Consider the following 24998-nt stretch of genomic DNA (forward strand, 5'->3'; position numbering starts at 1 on the left):
TCGATGGGAAGCAGCCTAAGTAAAGAGGCCCACGGTTTGCTTTCCCCAGCCACTTGTTCCAACTCCTCTGGGGGAAACCTAAGGGGTTCCCAGGCCAGCCGAGAAACATACTCCCTCCAGTGTGTACTGGGTCTTCCTCTGGGTCTCCTTCCAGTGGGACGTGTCCAGACCACCTCACCAGAGAGGCGTCTAGGAGGCATCCTAACCATATGCTCCTCTTGACGTGAAGGAGCAGCGGCTCTGCTCTGAGGCCCTCCTGGATATCTGAGCTTTTCAGTATCTCTCAGGGAGAGCCCAGACACCATATGGGGAAAAATAATTTAGGCCGCTTGTATCCGTGACCTCGTTCTTTTGGTCGTGACCCAAAGTTAATGACCATAAATGACAGTAGGAATGTTGATTGAAATCTAATCTAATTGAACTGAAAGTAATTAAGCTGTACATAGGGCTGCACAATTACATAATTAGGATTATTGCCTTGTTTTTGAAGGGTCCTAGATCTAATCTTTTCAAATATAAGGAAGCCTAATTCTGATGTATTTCATCTCTTGTCATTTGCTAACATATATGCAATAAGAAGCAATGAAATCTGATATTGAGCGTATTATATCAATTAACAGCTAGTCAGAAACAGGCCTTGAAGTGTCACAAGATATCAAATATTATCTCCAACAAAGGAGCTGACTGTCATGACTGATTTTTGGGGTGTATAACATCACCCCAACATGTCCACATGTATGCATTGCATGCAAAAAATGCCCATAGATCACCAATAAATGACATTGTATTTAACTGTGTTGTAATGTGTTAAATTCACAGTTAGGCAGAATGACAAGTGTCAGCAACTAAATGTTTTAATTTTCTATACAGACATTTTTAATCCTGTAAAAAGTATGTTTTCAAAAAGTGGTTTGAGTGCAAGTCTGTGTTTTATGTGCTGCTGTTATGGTTAAAAGAGACCATGATGCCTTATGCAATGAGAATACAAGGCAACATGATCTGATGATGCTTCGAGATCTAAGCATCATCATTAGATCGTTAGATCTCGAAGCAACAGAAAGTCAGACGTCAAGTGAGATTCTGAGACGCTGCTCAGACCATGTTTGCTGTCTTTGTCCATCACAACCAAAACTGTGTATTCTAACAAGCTCTGTGGGAGAATTTTCTCCTCACTTGTCCGCTGAAAGAGGTCAGAGAGTCAGCCTGCCTCTTATCATGTTTGTGTGTGGGTGTCAATGGCTGCTGATGGCTCTGTTATTAAAGGGGTTAAAGAGCTTATTTTAGCTGGCGGGCACTTAAGGGAAGTGCTGGAGGCTTTTATCACCATGGTAACCATGACATGGACTGACTCATCTCCTTGACAGACCATAATAAGCACTCATCTGAAGAAGGGACTGAAGAGGAATTAGTCACGCAGTCTCATTAGTGCCATTACGCTGGGTTTGCACGGAGGTGCGAATGCATGTGATTGCACTGCTTTTGGGACCATGTGTATGTTATTGCATTTATGGGATTTTATGCCTGCAGGCGAGCACATACATGCGTGCAATAAAGCTAAGAGAAGAGAGGGAAGCTCGGGGGGTGATGTTTCGAATGTTAACGGGCTGAACCCACTAAGCCTCAGTGAGTGACTCATTGAAAGTCGTGTTTCAATCTTGATACAGTTCTCGCTTTCACAGGCAGGAAATTAAAACTTCAGCAACTCTGGGTTCGCCTTTATTGGCAGCCAGAGATTTGTTCTCTGCCTGCTCTGATTCCTCTCTGCCACTTTTACATGCTTTCTTCTTCATTGAAGCTGTTTTTTTTATTCCTCAATTTCCGTTCACTGAAGTGTTCTTCTTTGTTAGTTATTTCCTCGTGTATGTAATAGTTGCTTCATTTACAGCTTATACAAACACTACGAATAATATTTTGAATATTGAGTAAATTATTTCTACCCATCCCCAACAAAATGCTTTTATGGACATTAATCACATTGTGGATGTTTTCTATCCTGGTTTTGAGTGAAACGTTAACATTGCACTAAAACAGCACTGTTTTAGCCTCAGGATATTTAATGCTATTCTTTTAGTAATCAACTCAGAGTTCTGTGATTCTTGTACTTTGAGCTCTTTTTCTTGTTTGAAACACTGGGTTGGGATTAAAGGTGCTGCACTGTATTGGCTTTATTCCTATTTAAATGATCGAATGCTTAGTATAAACATCCAACATTTCTTGTCCCATTCGATTCTTCGTTCTAGAAGGGTTCCCCAGAGTTCAATTCTTGATCCTCTTCTTTTTTATTTGTACCTGGTTCCTTTGGAGTCTATTTCTAGAAAGCATGGCATTTTCTTCCACTGCAACTACCTGATTTACCTACTTCTAGCACCTAATAATCTATGTTTTCAACCCCTGATAAACTGCCTTGAAGGTATCAAGTCTTGGATGGGCTCTACATATTTTGGGCTTCAATGAAAGAAATATAGAAATTGTTTTAACAAAGACCCCGCTTATTCATTTTTTGTTCCCTCAAGTCATTCATCAAACAGCATGTAAGAAACTATGGACTCAGATTTTAGATGTAATAAACAGATTAGCTTTGTTTAGCGAAAAGGTTATTCGTTTTGAGGTAAATAGCAAAACTTAAGCACCAAAGTATGACTTGAAGAGAATAATTTATGCTTTTATGTCAACTTGTCTCAACTATTACAATGCATGCAATGATGGTGTCAGTCAAGAAAACTGTTTTACACCGTAGGCTTATTAAAATTGCTGCTGCCCCCGTCTTTCAACTGGTTCACTAAGATATGAGCCCATCTTACCAGTCACCTCCTTCCTTGATTGTCTCCCTGTGAATCACACAATTAATTTCAAAATCCTAATGTTGACTTATTAATGCTGAAATGGTCTTGCTCCTTCATTCCTCTCTGGTTTGCTTCAGCCTCATCTTCCATCACAGGTCCTTGAATCAGCCGACCTGCTGGTTTTAATTGTTCCAAAAAGTAGGCAGAAAATTAGAGAAGATCAAGTTTTTTTCTGTTGTGGCTCCCAAACTTTGGAAATAAAATAAGGAATAAAGGGAGACAAAGTGTTCATTAAAAGGTTCTGAAACTACCAGCAGGGTCAATAAAAAGGGTCAGACTGGTAATTAAACATCTGACAGTCTGAGGAAGGAGTGTTATAGATGGGCAAAAATGACTTCTACAGGAGTTTGCCTCCACCTACACACCCTGAACCCTGGCAAGTAACATAGATCTCCATTAAATTGATATATCAGCTCTACAGGGAAGTTACAAAATAGAAAATGAAAGAAGTGTTGGCCTGAAAACTGATAGATTTTGAATATTAGACAGGCATATTCACCTCCTGCTTTTAAGTCTCTTAAAAACACATTTTTTCAATACCATTTGCCCCATTATATTATTGTTGTACAACACTGAGTGAACATGCATGCGGTTTTTAAAATATGCTTCATAAATAAATTGTATTGTTACCTAAATAACAGTATTATTTATGCATTTGTACTGATTTGTAAAAGCTTTCATATCTGATATTTTGATACATTCCAATCACAAATTTACGTTTTTTGACATAAAGTAGGACGAGTTTTTTTTGTTTTTGATTTTTAAAAACTAATTTAGAATTATTGAAATTGGATGGAGAGTTTTTATGGGCATGTGTTTTCAAGTCCTGTCACAGTTTCTCAATTGATTTTTTGTCTGAACTTTGATTGAACCAAAAACAAGAACATGCTTTCTTCTAAATTAAGTTAAGATGTTAATATAGGTTGAGGGGAAAAGTCGTGTCTCAACCACACAACTGATCACTCACCATTCTGCAAACAAATACTATATGAAAAAAATGTCTCTGCTGCATTATTTCCTTTCCATTTCACTATTATGTACTCATTTGTGTTGGTTGACAACATTAAATGCCTAGTAAATGAATTCAATTTAGTTTTAGTGATGATGATAGTTGGGAAGAAATTGCCATGATGCCTTCTCGGTTCATTTTATGAAATGGGGTCTGGCCCTGTCTGCATTTAATTTAATTTATTACTGCATTTATGCAAGAATAAGTAATTTATGAAGCAGTCAACAGTTCAAAGTGGTTGAGTCATCATCAGCGCTGTTACATACTTGATGAGATTTGACTGAATATACTTTAGCATGATGTCTGAAAGGCATCAGCCTACTCATTTTGGAGTTGTTTTAGCATGCCTTAATGGGAGTTTTATGATCATTTTAGTACTTAAGGGTTTTTAATTGTCCGAAGCGTGTCTGATGTTATCTCTCAGCAGCAACACTGCCTCCCTCTGTTGTTTGGTGTCCGTGCCGATTGATCAGAATGAAGAAAATCAAGAACAAGTTTGTGTTTTATGTGGGAGAAACTCAAGTTAAGTCACTTTAATCTTACATTGTTACGTGGACTCATCTGGTGGAGCATCATGGCTGGTTATCCATGCAGTACATCCACAACTGAACGAAGTGCAACAAAAGGTTTTCACCTTGACAAAATATATGTTCTTGCCCCATTAACATGATGATTCCCTTATACTTTTGAAATACTGCACAAATATCTTTACACAAAAAAAAAGAAAAATAAATCTTAACCTTAGCCATATTTTAACTCTGAACCAAATCCTTACATATTAAAAACAGGAAATACCTGATTTTATTTGAGCTCAGGTTCATCACCATGGTGATGGGAGGTCTCCATCAATTGGTGTGCAATCAGTTAAGAATCCTCACAGGAATAGAAAAACAAAAACACAGCCTGACACTCACTGTTAACCACATGCTGTCATGACACCCCTTTGCCCACTCAGACTTTATATATAGGCCCCACCTGATTGCACTAAACCAATCTCATTCCATTTGCATACAACTGGTAGCAGTAAATGGAGGCTGTCAGACACTTTGTGAGGATTACTCACTGCATCACAGGGTTCATCCAACCAGAAAGAAGGACACAACGAAGTGGAAGAATTGTTTTATGGGCAAACTAAAGTTCAAAAACTTTTCAGTATCTGTAACTGTACTGTTACTGTAGACAATAACTGATACTGTGTTACCAGATCTAATAATCTAAAAAAACACCAATGTGTGAATTACAGAGACTTTTGTTGTTACAATGGTAAATGTTAAAGGAAGGATGTGATCACGACATCACCCAGACTCATACATCTTCATAGTGGGATCATAAAAAATGAACTGGACCTCTGCACTATTATGTCAGTCATAAAACTGACAGTGGGAGTCCCAATTTTGTGAAATTCATTTTTTGCACGTTTAGAGTAAAATAAGGAACAAAGGGAGATGAAGTGTTAATTAAAAGGTTCTGAAAGTACCAGCAGGGTCAATAAAAAGGGTCAGACTGGTAATTAAGTGTCTGACAGTCTGAGGAAGGAGTGTTATAGATGGGCAAAAATGACTTCTGCAGGAGTTTGCCTCCACCTACACACCCTGTACCCTGGCAAGTAACATAGACCTCCATTAAATTTATATATCAGCTCTACGGGGAAGTTACAAAATAGGAAATGAAAGAAATGTTGGCCTGAAAACTGATACACTTTCCAGTGTCATAATGTTGCTCAAGTTGGGAATCCTCCCATAGTCTATAGTGATAATAACTGGCTGACCCAGTATTTAATAGCATGAGAGGAAACATTTTAACCCTTTTTGTACAAATGTAGTTCATGTTTCCCAATGCAAGATGCAACTTTATTTATTTTGTTTGCATCAGTGGTTCCTGAACCTGATTCTCAGAGCACACATCATTTTTACTTCTACATTATTTTGCATAAATCCTAAAAATAAATGATGGCTTTTGAGCAGGCCTCTGCTGAATGAGAATGTAATTTGTCCATTTGAAACAGGATACAGAACCATCTCAAACCTGCTACACAGCATAATGTGAGGACAAAGGCTGATTTAGACATGATCTAAATCAGATATATCTCCATTTCTCCAGCTGTCGTCCCCGATTTCATCACTCTGGAGAAACTCACCAACATAGCATTTTGTCAAAATGTTCATGTTTGAGTGAAACACATTACTCATAGATGGTAACTTGTTCAGTTTTGTTTTCAGGTTGAAAAGATAAAACTGAATGTACTTAATAGACTATGATATATAGAGGGAACTTTCCAGGGACTCATAAGGCTCATATTGAAAAATGGATAGTCCCTCAAATAATCTGTTATTGACACAGATCTGGCAAATGAGCCCGTTACTACATTACAAGTAAAGCACATCACGCCCAGATAACTTCAAAAGTAAAAAATAGCCTCAATTTGCATTCTTGTTTGCTTAGTTGCATGTCAGGCTTTCCATCTACATGAATCATTTGCTCACTTGCAACAATTCTGTGGTTTCAGAGCAATTTCTCCGCAAAAGGCACAAAAGATGGAAAAAGATAAGTGTGGAACTGAGTGACAGAAGGACATAAAAGAGGTTGAAGTAGGTAAATCAGATGATGTGGAGAATGAATAAACTGTAACAGGATGATTTTGCTGTCTTGACCTGTACACCTGAAGATAAATGAATGCAATGTGTTTTGGGGGTGGCTGTTTTCAGGATATATACTTATATATCCTGTCATGATTTCGATATGACGTGGAAGGAAATGGAGGGGGAAGTAAATATCACAGAGGGTGTTGCGGTGCTGTCAAGCAGCCTTCACTGACTGTGTCCAGCAAATTGGCCAGAAAACTGACAGACAACTCTCTCCAAGTCGTCAGCGATAAATCTGAGAGGTTTTCTTTCTTTTTTGACATTAATAAATAATGGATGAGCAGAGCGTTAGTAATGATCAATGCCATCTGAATGTGGGACTGAAGATATTTAAAATGCGTTCAGAAGAGCTGATAAAGTTAAATCATGTTTTCCATCAATTCTGTGTGGTACAAATATAGACAGAATGTGAAAAGTTTAAGTTCATTTGATTTACAAAAAACATATTTTCAAACAAAAATGTTTCAATCGGCTTTAGTAAAATTTTCAAATGTTAAGACGTCACAAAAACTACATGAAATTAAGTTTATTACTTTAGCATGGACGGCTTAATAAGCCACATCACATCTGAAAGTGCATCTTAAAATCCTCTTTTATCTGTGTTGAAGATGAATGTTCTATATGCTTTCGCTCGGCACTATAAACAATCAAAAATCTGACAAAACAGCGAGTCAAACATAGATTTTTTTTTAATAACAATAATAATATTAATTCAAATGTACTTTGTTGTTCACTTACACAATGATCATCAGTGGCAACAAAAATAAATCTAAAAGGCCGGACATTAATTTTACTCTCCCCACCACAAAAAGCCACATCCCAGTTCTTTTCCCCAGGACCGCTCCATACTGGTCACACAAGAAGAGGTAAAAGAAAACGGTAACCATAGTTTTCACAGTTGTTTGTTAAAAATACAGAGGTTTCTCTGAGCTTTCTTCCATTTCAAGTCGGCTGTCTTTTACTGCCCAGCGGGGGGGGTGTCGGACTGTGGGGAGTCAAACTGCGGTGACTTTTGTTAGTGCCACACTACAAAAGCAGCACACTGTGAGCAAAAAGTGCCCCACACAAGACTGAATTTACTTGTCCTTCCACTACAACATTTTAATGCTTTTTCTGGTTCACCAAGTTTAATTTTGCACAGGCTTCTGATCCTCATAGATTCTAACTCTATATTTTTAGCACAGAGCTACTCGTGAGAAAAGAGCAGATTAGATGATGGCTGAAGCAGAGCAGAGAGGATGCAACATTTAGTGCCTTGCATAACTGTTCACACCCATTGGTTTTTCCCCACATTTTCTTATGTCTTAAACATTAATGTATGTTATCTTATGAGACAGAACAGCAGAAAGGACAGCACAATGGTGTTGTCGAAGGGAAAGTAAATAAATTTCAAAATAAATAAAATTGAAAAACTGATAGGTGTGACAAACATTTGTATTTAGTCTTAATCTGATATCACTGAGTAAAATCCAGCCCAAGTAACTGCCTTAAAAACTTGTTTCATTAGTAAGCAGAGAATACCTGTGTGTAATTTAATCATAAGAAATTACAAGATTTGAAAATGTTCAAAGGTATGTGAATTTTTTACACAAATAAGCATGTATGAGACCAAATTATATTGCACAGCTATTAAGGAGAAAATAAGATAAAAAGAAAGAGAATATAAATGATTAAATAATCTCTCATGTCCCTAGAAAAACGAGTAATATGAGCTAACTTGTAACATTTTAAGGATTTTGGAATTGTAATACAATTTGCACAAGATTTTTTCTAATTTCTCACTGTCCTCTTTATATGTAATTGGGAGTTTAATTAATTCTCTGGTTACTGCTTACATAAAAACATAGCACTTTAAAGGCTTCACTGAAGAGAGGCACTGATGATAAAACTGCATTAATGGAACACCAGCAGAGTCAGAGGAAAGCCTTAAATGAAAGACATTTATCGTAAAAGAAAAAATAAATAAAAATTCTGCAGCAACCATTTTCTGTCTGGAGTGAATTAAGTACTTTCAAATAAAATCCTTAGTAACACAGACTAATAAATCCAGCCCACTTAGCAGAGAGAATTTAACTCATTCCAATTCTCTCTCAATAAGTTTATGATAACTCATCATCACTTTCCTTTGATCAAATGAAAGCCTGAGTACTGCCACTCTGATGAGCGTTGGTTCAATTAGGTTTTTGAAGATAAATCTGAGCTGCAAACAGATTGGAACACAGCATTCGGCGGTAATTTATATGTTGATGAGCTGCTGTTGTGACTGGAATTTGATTTTGTGCTCAGGTCATCTGCACTGGAAAAAAAAGAAGAAGTAAACAAGCACATTTGCTCATAAGTGTGTACAATCTCGCTGTAGCTGAAGTCGGTAATGAAAGTGGACAGTTTCGATTATCTCAGAGGAGCAGCGAGAGGATAAGCATTCCTTCTACAGGCAACGTTATTTTATTTATTTAGCTAATACTCTGCTATTTAAAAGACTCTGATCAGGGATATTAATGAGGATTTTTCATTCATATCTTTTCCATGGCATTAATCTTCAGCAGAGCATCTGTGTGTGAGGAATGTACAACAGCCAAACTGGTGTTTCTTTAATGTTAAGGTTTACTTTTCCATTTAAATGGGAAGAAAAAATAATAAAAGGCAAATTTTATAAACCATACACACACCATTTTGACATAATTCTGCAACCATCTGCTATATAATCTCACAAAATAACTCAACAGAAGCTCATTAAATAACATATCACTTTCTTACATATGTTGAAGATAAATTAATAAATATAGCTTCCTTTCTTGTTCCTAATATACCACACAGGCTAAACTGCTTGTTCTTTTCTTTATGCGCTTCATCATTTCCATTGTACATCATAATAAACGTTTGCTTTGCTGGAACAAAATTAGCACTTAAATAAATTAGCAGCTTTAGACACACATACAAAAATACTTTTTAGTGGTTTGTAAGATGCCTCTCGCCACCCTCAAGGCTTTGGGTTTCTTTATTCTTACTAAATGCAGCAACTTCATCCACAGACTACAAACAAAGCAACATTCTGGACGTTTATGTGTATCTCATAATGTATTTTAGAGTACAACTTTACAGTGAAAGTGCCTTGAAACCAGTATTTTTCTTATGGTGATATTAAAATCTGATTTGTTGATTTGCAAGTTTGGAAAATTGGAATATTATTGAAAAGTTATTTTAGATTAATATGTGGAACATAATTAAGTTTTAATATTGTGTATGTGAATAATCCAGCTAATTTATGAGTGTTATTTTTTGAATAGCATTTCAATAACATTCCAATTTATTTGCTGCACCTGTAGTCCTGTGAATTATTTTCCAAATGTTTGTGCACTTTGTGATGTGCTTTAAAAATAGGACTTTTTTTCATTTATGTTTTGTGTGTAGAGAACATAAACAAAACCCACAGTAAATTTGAGAAAATGAGAATATCATCGGGTTGATCTGCATTAATCAACAATAACAGTCTAACACAAACAATAACAATATAATGACCGAATTACCCTCATAAGAATGTTCATTATCATAATTACATGACAGTATTTAATGGAACATTCAAAACAAGTCTCTCCGGGTGTGTCCTGACAAAGTGCACAACCAGATGTCTAAGTGGTGTCTGGGCAATAAATGCAAATATATTTATTCTGAAAAATAATAAGCAAGCAGGGCATTACTGTTCTAAAGCAGGAGTCCTCAAGGCGCGTCGGAGTCAAACCTGCGCTGGACACACTTCACATTGAGTCTCCGAAGCACAGTTTGAAATGTATTAAACTTTTATTTAATGCTTTCAGTGCTTTTTGGCTTAAGGGACACTTGAGATTGTTGCTGGGGCCCTAAAGAAAACCATTCACTGTGGGCCTTGTTAAAATGAGGGCTGACTCTGGCAACAGCTGAAACAAACAAACAAACAAAAAAAATCTTTTCTTTTTTAAGCAGTCAACAATTTACTTTAGAAAATATTTTTATTAAAAAAAAAAATCCTGACTAGATTTGGAATGCAATCATCTAAGTTTAACCTAGACACAAACTTCAGACTCCTACATTGAAAACATATGTATAAATACAAGCTCACTTCTTCCAATGCAACTGCTTCCATAATGTTTTGCTGGCTTTTCAAAGGTCGTGTTTTAAAATGGTTAACAGCGAGAAAAGATAGCAGACTTGATACGCATGATGAACAACTGATGGCTTGCAGATCAAGCAAAAAAGAAACAAAAACACTTTAAAACTACAAATTCCATCATTGATCTTTATGAAATTTGGTTTAATCATATGTTTGTTTCTCCTTTGTGGAGAAGTCATAATCGTTAAGTGCACTAGTGTCAGACCTTACAAAAAGTCTCATGTTTTATGCAACAGCAATTCAACAAGATCCTCTCTTCGTGACAAAACCTCTGTCATCACCATATCATCAAATAAACCTAAAAGCCTAAACCTTGTTGAAATGATGCTGGGGGGAGGCAAAGGGCATGACATCAGGATCGGCTGACTTTTTAGCGTGAGACAGGAAAGATGTTTTGATAACCACTGAAATGGTTTTAAATGTTCAGAAAAGGGCTTCAAAATATCTGAATCTATTTTTTTCACCAACTAAACAGACGGAGTATGTCCGGATTAAAGAAATGTTAAAGCTCAGGGATTATGTGTTCAATTTATTAGAGTGTATTTATGAAAGTGAGTTAGAAAACAACATTTTGAGAGGAAAAACAAAAATTAAAAAACCGTTTAGACTTATGACTTTATCATGAGCGCAGAATTAATTTGCTCGATAATCACCATTTTTAAGCAGTCTGTATGAAAGAGACAATAAATTAAACCAAGTTGCCAGAGAGTGAGATACATCTTAGCTTTCTGCAGAGGCTGCGCTTCACCCAGGAGGCTCCTACACGCAGCAGAAGTGCTACAGTAAGCTTTTTGTTTGTTTGTGAACCCAATCTGACAGCAGCAAGCAAACCATTTTCTCCAGATCGGTTTGACATCAATGCAGGTGCAGAATTCCTACACAATTTCTATCTAAAAGGTTAATTCTTCTCCAGACTTGTATTTTCCTGTTTCTTAAGAACAATTTTTCACATCTGAGTAAAAACCTTCACTTCAAATGTACAGCTATTGATTGGATAGCAATGTACTTGCATTGCCTGCATGCTTTAAAAATAATATGAAATAAAAAAAAACAAAAGTAAAAAACAAAACAAAAAAAAAACAGTATAATTTTAAATTCTATTCATTCAATTAAAGATGATTACAGCCAGGGATGAACAGTAAAAATGTGGTTGAAGTATAAACAAAGAGTAAGAAAATAATGAATTTCAACAAATACAGATTCAATACAAAGCAAAGCAAAGTTTCAAGCTATCAATCCTCTATCCTTACAGAGTTATCCAAAGAGGGCTTGTAATAAGAGTGGCAATTTTGGATGATTTATAAAACCTCAGGTGTGGACTTTGTATACATATAGATAATATTGCTTCTACACGGAAAAATATGAAATATTTATCTAAAATGTATCCAAAACAATAGAAACAATTTACTTTTTTTTTTACATTTTTTTTATGAAACCACACATTTTAACCCACAATCTAGTAAACTAGACACCTCTTACCCCTTTGGCACAATAATCATATTAATAGCAAGTATCATAATATTGTTCAATTACGAGACATTTGAATATGATTTGTCACTCACACATTCAGCATAGGAACACAGTTTCTCTAGTCGTAACACATATTTGTACTGTATAACAGCTTAAAAGCATCAGATTTTTTTCTCTTTTTTAACATTGGTTGATATGTAAATAAATTGTCTTTCATCTCGATTCAATTAATTTAAACAAAACAGGTCTGTCTTTGCATGCCCTTGTTATTTACAAGATCACTTTGTCTGAGTTTGTTCTTGCCGGCTACAGTGGAGCGCAAATGTTAAGCAAACATCAGACAGCTTCTCCCTCGCGGCAGACGAATGCACATGGTGCAGAAAATACATGGAGACGGTAGTGGACGATATGTCACAGGAAAGACTTTGAAGCACTTATTTTTGTTTTGAGAATTGCTTTGAAATTTCTTTTAAATTGAGTCATACATAACGCAGTTAACCGAACTAAGGTAAAAATGCATGTATTGTGCATCTGAACCGATGGATGTTTGGTATTGTGTTTTTTTTTTTTTTTTTGTTGACGCTGAAACAAGCAAAGGCCTCGTCTCTCAGAGGGGTTGTGTGGAATGCATTCAGCTGCACATCTCTTCTGCTGCAACCCAGAAAGCAAGCGTTGGCACATGTAAATACATTCGCTTTAAAGGCATCCCCAGTTCTCTACAAAGCCAGTTTGCTCAGACATCTACAAAAATGTGTCCGATTATGAGACAGTTAACTCTTCAGGATGTATCACACAGGACCAGGCCTGAGTTGAAAGCAACTGACATAAAATCTGAATGTAAGAGAAGAGATTTGCTTTTTCGCTGAGAGTGAGATGATAATAATTACACTACTCGGATCTATGTTCCCTCAATATAAGCATCCTGAAAATGTCCTCATGTATTTACCAGACAGAAATTCGGAAGGTACTTACTGTCCGCTGAAAAATGCTGCAAGAAGATAACTTTTATTTTGAAGAACTTCATAAGCAAACTGGGCCAAGTTTTTTCAATGTTATCTTTGTCGGTAAATTCAATTAACTCACAAAGAAACCCGCACATTCTTTAGGCACAATCGACTGAAACAGAATTTAAGCTGTAAGTCAAAGGGATTACAACTACAACCTATTAATTTATGTTCCACTCAACATCTGAAGAGGTTCCCTGACAGAGCAAGAGAGAGAACAGCAGCTGATATACACAGAATACTGTGTGATGACTGGAGGGGTCGTCAGAAGACTGAAAACAAATCGTCTAAATTTCGTATTGGTATATGATTAGGAATGGGCTGGTATGATGAAAAGCTCGAACAAAAAAAACTATGGTTTAAAGTAGTAATGTGAACGTTACGGTTAGGGTTGTCTAATTATTCCTTTAGTTCTGATTTATTCAAGTGATTTCACAGTAATATCACGTATTGTTATGCTATTAATTAATACAAACGACTGAACAATACATTTCTTTTACAACTGATGAAACTTTGATGGACAAATAAATAAGTATTTACTCAAGGTTGCAATTGTTACCCATGTTGTAGGGGTCAGAATCACAGACTAAACTTGGCTTTGAAAACTCATAAAGTGTTAACTACTGGTAGTCAGAAGTTTTTGTTTGTTTGTTTTGAGTTCCCCGTTGGAGAAAAAAACAAAACAAAAAGCATTTTCCCAAAGAAGCAAAATCGGACATTGTGTTTCCAAATATCCATTTGTGAACATAGCGTTTTGTGTCAGAGCAAATAAAATGTCAATAAATAAACTCGCAACTTATACAGTTAATAACAATTAGAGCCGAACCAAATGAGCAAATCTATGTCCAAATGGCAACCGAGCCTTAACTCTCCCTCACTTTCAGCAAGATAGCTGTTTCTCCCCCCAAAAAGAAAATATATATCATGGTTTCAGATGATATTCATGTCAGTGTTTTTACTCTTGATTGTGAACATTTGCCCATGCCAGTCATTTTTCACTGCTTTTTATTGAACTTGTGATAAAATATATCATTTCAATGGATAAATGGAAAAATGCATAATTTGTCTTTTAAAATTTAAAAGGTTGTTCAACAAATGACCTTTTATAAGACTGAAACCGCCAGCTAAACCGTCAATTTGTACTCCACTGCAAATGTTAATGACTTTTATTCTAATTCAATCTAAAGCACTGTTTTAGATTAAACAGGTTACTGCCACCTACTGGCTTATTGTATCTGGAAAATGTCATAACTGGACTCCAGCTAAGCCTTTTAGAATGTATTTTTGAATGCCACATATTAGCAGAAAAGCTTCAAGGACAGATCCTTCCCAATGATCCACCTGAGTGAGAGCTAAATACTGGAAATGTTCACAGGAAAAACGAGGCCTGGTCTCGCCACACCTCCTTCGTTCTCCCTGTCTCAAGTTGCAGGCGTAGAGCTACAAAAGATTTGGTCCCAACTGCCTCAGGAATAATGTAGAAAATATACATTCAGACTTACTGGAAGAGTAGAAAATATAAAAACACACTGATGTCATGAAAGCTGAACAAAATAAACTAAGCTTTTGGAACAAAATGTTCTAGATTAACACTGTTTTAGAATGTTAACACTGTTCACACAATGCACTTTCATTAGACACTAGTTGGATTTTATCACTGAAGACAAAATTCATGTGTCCTATAAATCCACTGCTATTCCTCACACGCTTTATTTATAATCGTGTCCTCACACTTTTGTGATTTGTGTTAGCAAATATATTTCGGTTTGTGCCCTTTGTCCCTTTGTAGTTCTTACAGGCACTCTCTGCTGCCGTATTCCTGTCACCTCTCCTTCTCTAAGTTAGAGCAAAAACACACTCAGGCCCATTGAAGCGCACACACAGAATCTGTAATTAGTTGTAAGCCAAGTTACCTTACGGCCACTAGCCCAATCGAAATGACAGAGAACCTCCAGGAAGAGTTTCTGCTGTTACTGAAACACATCCGAGTCAGAGCGGCCGTTTTCAATTCTCACCCAATAAAGACGGAGAGAAGATACGACATCCTCTAGAACACGCATCTCACTGTAAACATGTAAACACAAACACAGCTTGGTGTCTTCACCAACCAGCCCTCGATGATGACGTCTCCTCGGGTTTTGACTCCAAACGGTGATCAAACGGTTCTGCTTGATCTACTTTATCCAGATTATCGCCTCTCCCTCACAGTGAGGAGGAACTCTGACTGTAGTTTCTGAGAGTCAGTCTGGTGTACCTAGGTGAGGGAGGAGAAGGGGGTGGGTGGTTGGGGACAGGAGGGACAAACAAACCAGTCTCTGAGATCTGGGAGCCACTGCTGGATCCCAAAGAGTCACGGAAGGGAGAAGGAGGAGTAAGAGCAATGAGCTCCTCTTCCAGCTCAACCCTCCTGAGTGGGGAGTCGGGGATGCAGGCGACTAGGCTTCCTCTTATGGGGGAGAGCGACGGGGACGTGTGGGGATGAGGCAGAGGCTGAAGTGGGTAGGGCGAGCGAGGAATGGAGTGAACCGGACAGCCGCCCCGGTTGCCCAGACTGGGCTCAATGTGGGGAAGGGGCTGGACGTCAGCATAAGTGGTGAGGGTCGGGGGCATCGGGATCTCCCGGGGTAGCAGGTAGGGATCAGGGGGATGAGCGGCAGGGGGAGTGTGTTTGTGCGTGTGCGTTGGCGAGGTGGAGAGCATCATGCTGTTGAGCTCAGAAATGTTGGCGGTGAAGCGGTTCACCACGCAGCTGATCTGGTCCATCAGCGAATTCTGGCGCGGCGGTGGACGGTTGTCCACGGCCACCAGACGCCCATCACTCCCACCGGCAACGGAGCCACTGCTTGGAGGCCCGCAGCTGCTGCTGCTGCCGCCGCTGCAGACGCTGCTGGAGTACTTAGAAATGCAGGCTACCTGGGACTCCTCCCCCAAACTGGCTCCTATCCTCTGGCTGACGGTACTGATCGGCGACGGCGTCTGCGGCCGATAGGTGATTGAGTAGTGCTCTTCTGCTTCTGAGAGCTCATAGAGAGTCTTGTCTGTGCCGTAGTCAGGATGAGTGGGCAGGGAGGACATGGAAGAGAGGGAGGGCAGAGGTACATGCGGAGGCAGGTCGGATCCCCCGGAGTACCGCTCCTCAGAGGTTTTGGAGAAGGGTTTAATGACCGCTGTCTGATTGTTCTCTTTCTTCTTGATGTGGAAGGACAGCCGCTGCCATAGGTGGTTGCCTCGGGAACTGCTGCGCTCTGTCTGCGCCCAAGACACCGATTTACCATTGGAGCTGCGAAAAATGACAAAAGCCGAGAAAAGGAAGAGGAAAAAGTGTTTAGCGCTGGGATCTAGATGAGCAAATTCAATATTCTGTTCATTAGCCTTTCAAGCCTATTTAATAATTGTGCAAAGTAATTACAGATAATAAATAAAACATTCGGCTGGAGCTTTGTGCCAACCACATAAATCAGTTACACTTCATATGCTCATAAATGTTATTACTTTTCTCTGCCTTTATTTTTTCTTTACAAGATCTCATGTTTTGTTTTTGCTCTTTAATCACCTTTGCTTTTCCTCAGTTACAGAGATTCACATGTTGGTCAAAGGGCACAAATACACTCCTCATTGGCATGGATTTCATGTTAATTTTGGACTTTTATTGATGCATTTGAGTAACTTGAATGATAAGATAGCTTGCAATTTGTATGGATTTTTGAAATAATAAAGTTCTTTGCAACTTTGAATAAAAAAAACGTATCTATATATTACACATAGACATAATACACATAGTTATATCGATTTTAATTTCCTGCCTTTCTAAATTTCCTTTTAACGTTTACTTGCCAGTCCCTATGGTTGTTGTTGTTTTTTTCAGTCCTCCCTGTTTCACCTGAGTTCAAGAGATCTGTCCTTCGTTGCTCCTCTGTCTTTTTGTCAGGTTAATTAGTGCGATTAATCTAAAAAGGAACTCCTGATTAAACCGCGTACCATCATGGTAGGGGTAGAGACGATAGAACTCAAATCCCCTTTCAATGAACATGCAGGACGGGGCTTATGGAGATACATGCTGCATACTGATCTGGACGATCGATTTGCTGTGGCATCTGCAGTGTTTAGCTCAAAGTTGGACTTTAACGTCTGGTGAAGGTAAGCCAACGTCTTTTCAGCTGTTCAAACATTTGGTATAAACATTGATCAAACATGTCTTATTCCTCCAGTCTGCAAAATTATTTTCCGTCTATGTCTGTTCTGCCTGCTCTGACAACGACAGCATCTCAAACACAACAGTTTCCAGCCCTTTTCTGAGGAGACAGACAGCCCTGCCAATTACCACCACCCACAGAGGACGATAGGACCAAAAGAGACGTGCAGGGGAAGAGAGGAAAGAGAGGAACATAGACATTTTTTTACAGGGGTGTGATTGAGATCTTGCTTGCCAAGCAGGGTGAGCTGGAGCAACCTGCTGACAAATGAAAACGTGTCCCAGTCTTTTCTCTAAGACAGGGGGTGATGCGTCACTCCTTTTTGAGTCCTTTGATCGGTTCCCTGGCCGGAAGAGTGCGAAGAGGAATAATGTCCTCCTTTTCTTCCCATCACCTCAGCTCTTCATTTTCTTCACCATCCATCTTTTCCACTGTTTATATTCCCTTTTCTACTCCGCTCCCTCTCAGTGGGATGTCTCTCCTTCTTTGTCATGCCTTCATGAGGCAATTTTTCAAAGTTCACAATGAGGTCAGAAGAAAAGGTAAGCAGATTCAGGTGAATACAGGTAATCAATCTCTCACACAGCAGGAAAGCTATAAGTGGGCCTATTATGCACCTTGGACTGTAACTCACAAGTACCGTGGCGTTAAACTGAGCAGAAAAGCTCTGGGTGGGGGTGGGAAGCAGACTCTTACACACAGTTATACCTGAGGGTCTCTCCAGTAGAGCCTCTACGCTTAAACAGGTTGACCAGACTGGAAGAGCGGCTAGCAGCGGAGGATGACTTCCCATCTCCCACATGCATCCGGACCACGGTGCTGGTGGTGAAGGCACTGCGCACGTTACGCTCTGGCTTGGCCAGAATGATGTACACCTAAAATGGAACAGAGCAATCCATTCATAACTCTCTATTTTTTTGTTATTTTCACATAAATATTGAGAAGTCTCAAGTCTTACTTTCCCGAAACAAAAACAAATGAGAAGGCTAAATTAAATGAGCAGATTTTCTTTTCATTTATTTAAGGTTCGTAATATTTAGCTAATGCAATGCTAACCTGTTATGTCTTTCCTGTCACAGTCACCATTAAAAACTGCAGACACATTTACACATCAATAAGCAGACTGGTAAGCAGACCTGTGAAATTGTTGGGAGAGAACGGGATTTTACTCTGCCAACATTATACTCTGGTATTTCAATAAATTTATTGAAACACCAGGAAGGTTTTTTTAAATAAATATCTGATACCTGCCAGAAAACTGAACTGGGTCATAATTGGGTCTTGTGACATGAAAATGATGGTGGCCAAGTTAACAGAAAAACCGAGGAATCCATGACTGAACAACTTGGAGAGATTAAGCAGGAAATCTATGACAGAGCTCCCTCTCTATTATGCAACTGCGAAGCTTTTATATAAATGTTTACCAGTGGCAACAGTAGCTGTGGGTGGCACAACTAAACCAAAAATGTATCCATTAAAATGGTGAAATGCTATTTTCATTTTAACCTTACCTTGGGTACAAACATGCAGCACAGAGCCACAGTGGCACTGAGGCTGACACTGAAGCACATGGTGATGATTTTATAGTTGGAGCCAAAGTAGATGGGAACAAACGCCAACCAGATGATGCAGGTGGTGTACATGGTAAAAGCAATGTACTTGGCCTCGTTGAAATTAGCTGGGACATTGCGGGTCTTTTAAAGAGAGAGAAAAAAATTAAGAATCAGTCAAAATGTTGTAACTATTTATGATCAGGGTTTATTTTTGTATTGCCTTCTTTAATGCAGATGTGTAATAGTCACTGTTAGCTTTTGTCAACAAGCTTTAGAGCTGGAATGAATATTGATGCAAGATGTTTGCCCAATGACTTGGTAGTAAAGGTAATGGGCTCTGAGACTTAATGAACATCTATAAAACTCTTTATAGGAGAGAGAGGTTAATCAAGTGGCAGTAAACTTAAAACACTTATCACAATAATGTATTCTGTTTCTTACAGAAAAATGTAAAACTCTGCTCACATAAACAGCATAGTAAAATTAAATGTATTCACTGCTGTTGATAAAGTTTTCACACCAAACGTTCAGAGTGCTTCACCATTTCTGTTCACTTTTTATGTGAGGGGATAAACTTAATATATGTGAATGAAGGTCTTATTGAAAAGCCAATTCAAATTCACAGACTTCTGCAGAAAAATATGTCAATTAGATTAATATCTACCTGATAACACATTCCATAATTTTTCTGCATTACAAAAATATAAATAAACATCAAAGTAAACTTAAATGCAAACAGAAAAAAGACACACAAAAAATAATAATTACAAAATTATCCATTAAAAGAATTTTTTTTTCCCCCACGTGGCATTAGAAATTCAAAATGTTTTGTCACTGTACTCCCTGAAAATGGGAGTTAATTTATTCCAGAACCATGCTGCATAATCTACTGCATATGCTTACTGGCCTTAAAGAGAGAATGCATCTGGAAAGAATGTAATTAGAATAAAAAATGTGTCCATCTGTGATTTTATATAGTTTATAAGATTTATTCACAACATGGTTTGGTGCAAATAAGACAGATTTTCAATAAGAAGTGTCCTATTTTCTACCAGAGCATGACATTTTATGACGGTATCCACGAGCAACACTAGTTCAGACTGTTGGCTGTTGTAACTTGTCAATGCATTGACTCTATAAACCAAAATATTCACAATATTTTGGGTCAACAAATAGTTCTGCGAGAGCAAAGTCTGCCGATATACAAGTGTTGCCGATGTGCAACTTATTATTCGCCTCTGTCTGAGCTACAGTTTTGAAACCAACATAAATATTCATAACTATTCCTCTGAATGAATAGTCACAACAGAGATATTTTTGTTAATTAAAGAAACAGACAGGAAACATCAAAGACATACCTTGAAGGCATAAAAGGTACAGCTCAGGATCAGCAGGCCATTGTATCCCAGGGGGGCTACCACTCCGAGGTTAGTGGTGTTGCAGATAAGGTTGACCTGGCGGATGCTAGGGTAGTCGTTGATCACCTGGAGATAGTGAGAGGACAGAGACGGGACTAAGCTATGCCTGGGTTGTATCTTAAGATCCCGAGGTTGGTTTCTTTAATCATGTTACCGTGCTCTTAGTTCACACATCTGCAACCTGAAAACTTACATTTGGTGGCTCCATGAGGAAAAGGGCCACAATGATGCCCAACTGCAGCAGTATGAGGAGGAAGGCAATGATGAGCTGGGCGCAGGCTGACATGAAGCGAGGTTTCTTTGTACAGATCTTCTTTTTGCTCCCTGCCAGGATCCGAGCAATGCGGTTCGTCTGCAGTCGGATCCCGCACATCATTAATACATACATCACTTACTGTACTGGAGCTATTTTTAAGCTATCTGCTTTCAGTATTTCTACACAACTGCCTCAGTTTCAATGGGAGGAGTGGTGGCTCCATCCTATTTCTCACCTTGGTAACAAGTGCAGAGTAACTCATGGCAGGTGACAGACCGATTCCTAGTCGCTGGAGGTAGCAGTGGATCATGTGGGGCTTTGCAATGAGGCTGAAGGTGCACAGATATCCGAGGCAAATCCCTGCTAGTATAATGTAGCACAGCTCCCGGCTGGAGGACTTCACAACAGGGGTGTCCCGAAAACTTATAGACACAGTCAAACAAACATTAGATATGATGATGGAGACATTGAATCAAAACCCTACAACAATTAAAATATACAAAGATACACAATAACAAAGTTTAAAGAAAAAAATCTTTAGGTTTGAAATATTTCTTCATTGAAAAAGTTTCTTACTAGATAAAAACTGCAGTGACAAAGAAGGTAGACATTAGTCCGAGGCAAGCAAACACCACAGCAGCTATTGGTTCTGGATCCCCCCATCGCAGGTACTCCACAGGGATCGGGTCGCAGCCTGGAGAGAAAGGGTGAAAGCATGTGAAGAAGGAATATTAGAAGCAAACTTTAAATTGTTGTATGAATAACTTCAAAGCTTTTTCTGTGTTCACATTTGGCTTGATATTTCTCGTCATGTAGATCAACTATTGCTTGACCTACATGCAAAAATTATAATGAAGCAAAACCACCACTTTACATTACCCTGAACATAATTAAACTAATGGTGACTTGGCAATGCTGGAAAAAAAAAAAGTTAGATGTTGCCTCTTCCCTAGTCTTGAGACAAGGGAAGAGGTTCGTCTTCCAGGAGGACAAACACCAGCGATATGCAGCCGGAGCGAAGATGAAGTGATTTAGATCCAAGCATTTGCATATGTTAGAATGACCCAGAAAAACTCGAGACCAAAATCGAATTAACAACCTGTGGCAAGAATTAAACATTGGTGCTCACCGATGCTCTCCTGTCAATCTGAATGAGCTTCAGCTACTTTGCAAAGATAAATTAACAAATATATTTGTCTCCAGATGTGCTGGTGGTTGATGTTCGCAAAGCACGTCCCCTAACTTTCTTCCTCTTGCTTATCAGTGTTGAAACCAATCTGTGCCTGATTAAAATTCAGCAAAATTCTTGGTGTTAAGACTGTTCAACCAGCTGACCAACAAGCAGAAAAGACTCAACAAATATTTCTACAAACACAGCTGTGTCATAAATATGACATTCCTATAAGTTTGAATTAGTATAAAAATAATGATAAACAATATAATTGAATAGAGCAGCTCTTTGTCACATACAAATATATCTTAGTAATAGAACTTTAATCTCCTTACTCCTGAAGACTCATCATGAATTTTTCTTCCTCCATTTATTCTCTTATTCCTCCATAAATTATTCTGGCCTTTAAATATCCCCTAATATCTCCCTTATCTCTCCACTTCCTCTTCCATCCCACCTAGTTACCTAATTCTTTTCCTCTTTATCGCTGTCTTCTCCATTCGTGATGAGATAAAGGTGCATTAATTAAAGAGACAGCTCTAATTATATTCCGTATTTATGCTGGTGGACTTTATCTGGGTACTTTTTGGCCACGAGTAGAAAACCAACTTTCTTTCCTTGACTTTCAAGCCAGTCTTGCTTTTTCTTTCTGGAAACACGACACAATTTCTACAGAGGCAGATTTTTTTTTTTTTTGTATTAGGTTCAATGTTTTCAACATGATAAACAATGCTCATGAAATCAATAATGAAATGATGAAAGCAAGGGAGTGATAAAAAAAGTAAGTCTTCTGAAAAGTTGTATAAAAGCATAAGTTTCGATTTTATTTTAACAGTCAAGCACACACATAAAAATGAATGTATCTAAGTTCTGTCTCAAAAATACTCTGGAAGACGGCAACATTTTATATGTGACAAAAATTATGTAGCTTTGAATCCAAGGCTGAAAGTCCTCTGACATGCCCTCACACCTTTAGCTATGTCAATTGCCACATTATTTAGTTCATAGAGTTGCAGGAAATTGTGAACTGCGATATTCGACCAGAAGCTGAACTGGTTTGGGGTTCATTGAATCAAAAGTTTTGATATAAACTCAATCAAACAGTCTAAAGGGCTTAGCTATGATTGGTGAGACTCAAGTCTCACAGCAAATCCTCATTTTTTCTGTTCCTTTTCCTGCAATGGGTTCTTCTTATGTCACAGCCTCCATTCACTTCACTTTACCCTCATTTCATCTTTCTAAATTGTTATTTCTCTCCCTCAGCCGTTGTATCAAAACCTATTCTCCACCTCTCCGTGGTTTCAAATGTGTCTGACCTCTCTCGCTGTTTCTGGTGGTTCATCCTTGCTCTACCTTGTCTCTTTGCTCTGCCTTTTGATTTCTGAGTCTTTTGGATTTATTTTCCATTGGTCTGAGTTTGAAGGATCAAAATGTGTGGAGTTAAAACTAGATTTGCTTGAAGTGCTCCTGTTTATAGTCATGGGAAAAATAACATTTCCACCACTGTTAAGACATTTATTTGAAAAAGTCCATCCTTGTTGCTTCCAGGATGTAAGAGCAATTAACTGTAAAATCAGGCATTTTGACCTTTTGGTGATACGAAGCATATAGCTCCGTAGCCCCTTCTAGCAATCAGTGCAGGGTTATAAGGCTACTTTCAACCTATCTGAGTAAATGATTTCATATTGAGAAACATTACTCACATAATAAAACATCTAATAGCCTGTAGGATCTGAAATATTTCTTTTCGGATCCCACAGGCTTCAGCTACCATGTTGAATATTAAAGGTCAAGGGAGGACAATAAGAAAAGACCGCCCTCCGTCTACAGGACGAACTCCGACCACCGTTGTCAACGTCACCCCACAAGAGTTGAGGAAATGTGACATCAAATAAATTGGCAAGTGTCATATTTCTCTTTCCTACTCTCAATTTTGGTTCAGGATTTGAGTTTTAGGATGCTTCTTTTTGTGACAGTGATCCTTCATTTGAATTTTCAGCAGGGCTTGATTCATGTTTTAATCATCAAGCTCAGTGAGGGACATTATAATGAGCAGCTGAGAGCACAACAAGACAATCCCAGTGCTTCCAACGCAATAAAGGTGGAGTAAAATTCACGAGGTCTGTAGTGTTTTTGAATAAAAAATTTAAAGCCTCTCTTAATACAGAATAATTAAAACACTCATGACAATGTCTGTGACATGTAAAGCGGATGAGAGAGGCAGAGGTGAGTCAAAAAAGAAGGGTTGTCTAATGTGTAGTTGGTGCAGAACTTTTCAATTTACTGTAACAGCACCCTAGATGAGAGAACGCTCATCTCAGCGTAATTCTAATTTAAATTGCTTAATCTTTTCTGCATTCCCACAAGGAGTCACCCACTTTGAACAAGAACTTCTTTGTTACAACATTTTAGCATCTTCAAGAACTGAGCAAATGCAGAACCACAAACATACAGATGCTGACCTGTGAGGCCATCATTAGGCCAGGAGCCAAGACTACAGGCTTGACAGGTGTATTCATCAAACACAAACTCGTTTTCTTTGCACAGGGTGCACGTCCAGCAGCAGCTCACCTCACCCTTGCGGATCACCTGAAACAGAGACCATAAGCATTTTATTTTTTTTTACTGCTGAACAAGTGGCCGTTAAAATGCAGGGATTGAATTGGAATTGTATTTGATGACATTGCAGCTCGTATGCAGCGGCCTCAGTATATTTATGTAAAATTGAGCTTGTGTCAAGTCAAGCAGAAAATATCATATTTCTTTGAATAGGGGAATCTGGGAATGAGGAGCACACATAGGAACCAGTAAGGATGCAAGCATAGTGTAAGTTACATAAACCACAGGCTTGCATAGAATTATAAATCATTTGCTTTGTTGATTATAGAAATAGAAATTTGCACGAGACAGTTTGAAAATCACTTTTATGACATAAGATTTTGTGACGTACATTGGAAATTACTTTTGCTTGCCTTTTAATATTGCCAGGGGAAGAGCAACCACTGCAAACCATGCAAAATGAACACTTCATTTACAATATTGTTTTTGTGGCATTTAAATCTTTCAAAAAAAACATTTAAAGCATATCTGCCATCTTACCTTAATTTGCCCTTTGTCACAGGGTTCACTGCAGACCGATTTAATGATGGCATCTTTGCTGGACCAGATTTCATCATCAGCTATCTTCAGTCCACTGTTGTCCCAACTACCAACATTGACGTAGTCATAGTAGTCCCTCCCCATCTTCTTGAAATTCATTATTTCATACCTATTTAAAACAATAAAAATGTGC

At 38.2% G+C, this 24998-nt stretch overlaps 1 protein-coding gene across 1 annotated transcript in view; it reads right to left on the bottom strand.

Annotated features, from left to right (window-relative positions):
- Positions 1–7165: 7165 nt before the first annotated feature.
- The window catches only part of grm5b (glutamate receptor, metabotropic 5b), a 61266-nt gene continuing 43433 nt past the window's right edge, over positions 7166–24998 (bottom strand). Inside the window, exons 10-18 of the mRNA XM_055028303.1 lie at positions 24806–24974; positions 24169–24295; positions 21112–21229; positions 20771–20957; positions 20473–20631; positions 20220–20345; positions 18820–19002; positions 18017–18183; positions 7166–16395 (exon numbers count right to left, since the gene is read on the bottom strand). Of these exons, the coding sequence (XP_054884278.1) occupies positions 15318–16395; positions 18017–18183; positions 18820–19002; positions 20220–20345; positions 20473–20631; positions 20771–20957; positions 21112–21229; positions 24169–24295; positions 24806–24974 (2314 nt within the window). The 3' untranslated portion in view covers positions 7166–15317. The remainder of the gene's footprint in view (positions 16396–18016; positions 18184–18819; positions 19003–20219; positions 20346–20472; positions 20632–20770; positions 20958–21111; positions 21230–24168; positions 24296–24805; positions 24975–24998) is intronic.

The sequence above is a fragment of the Poeciliopsis prolifica genome, unplaced genomic scaffold (genome assembly GCF_027474105.1).
Source record: "Poeciliopsis prolifica strain line A6 unplaced genomic scaffold, Auburn_PproV2 SCAFFOLD004, whole genome shotgun sequence".
Taxonomy (NCBI): domain Eukaryota; kingdom Metazoa; phylum Chordata; class Actinopteri; order Cyprinodontiformes; family Poeciliidae; genus Poeciliopsis; species Poeciliopsis prolifica.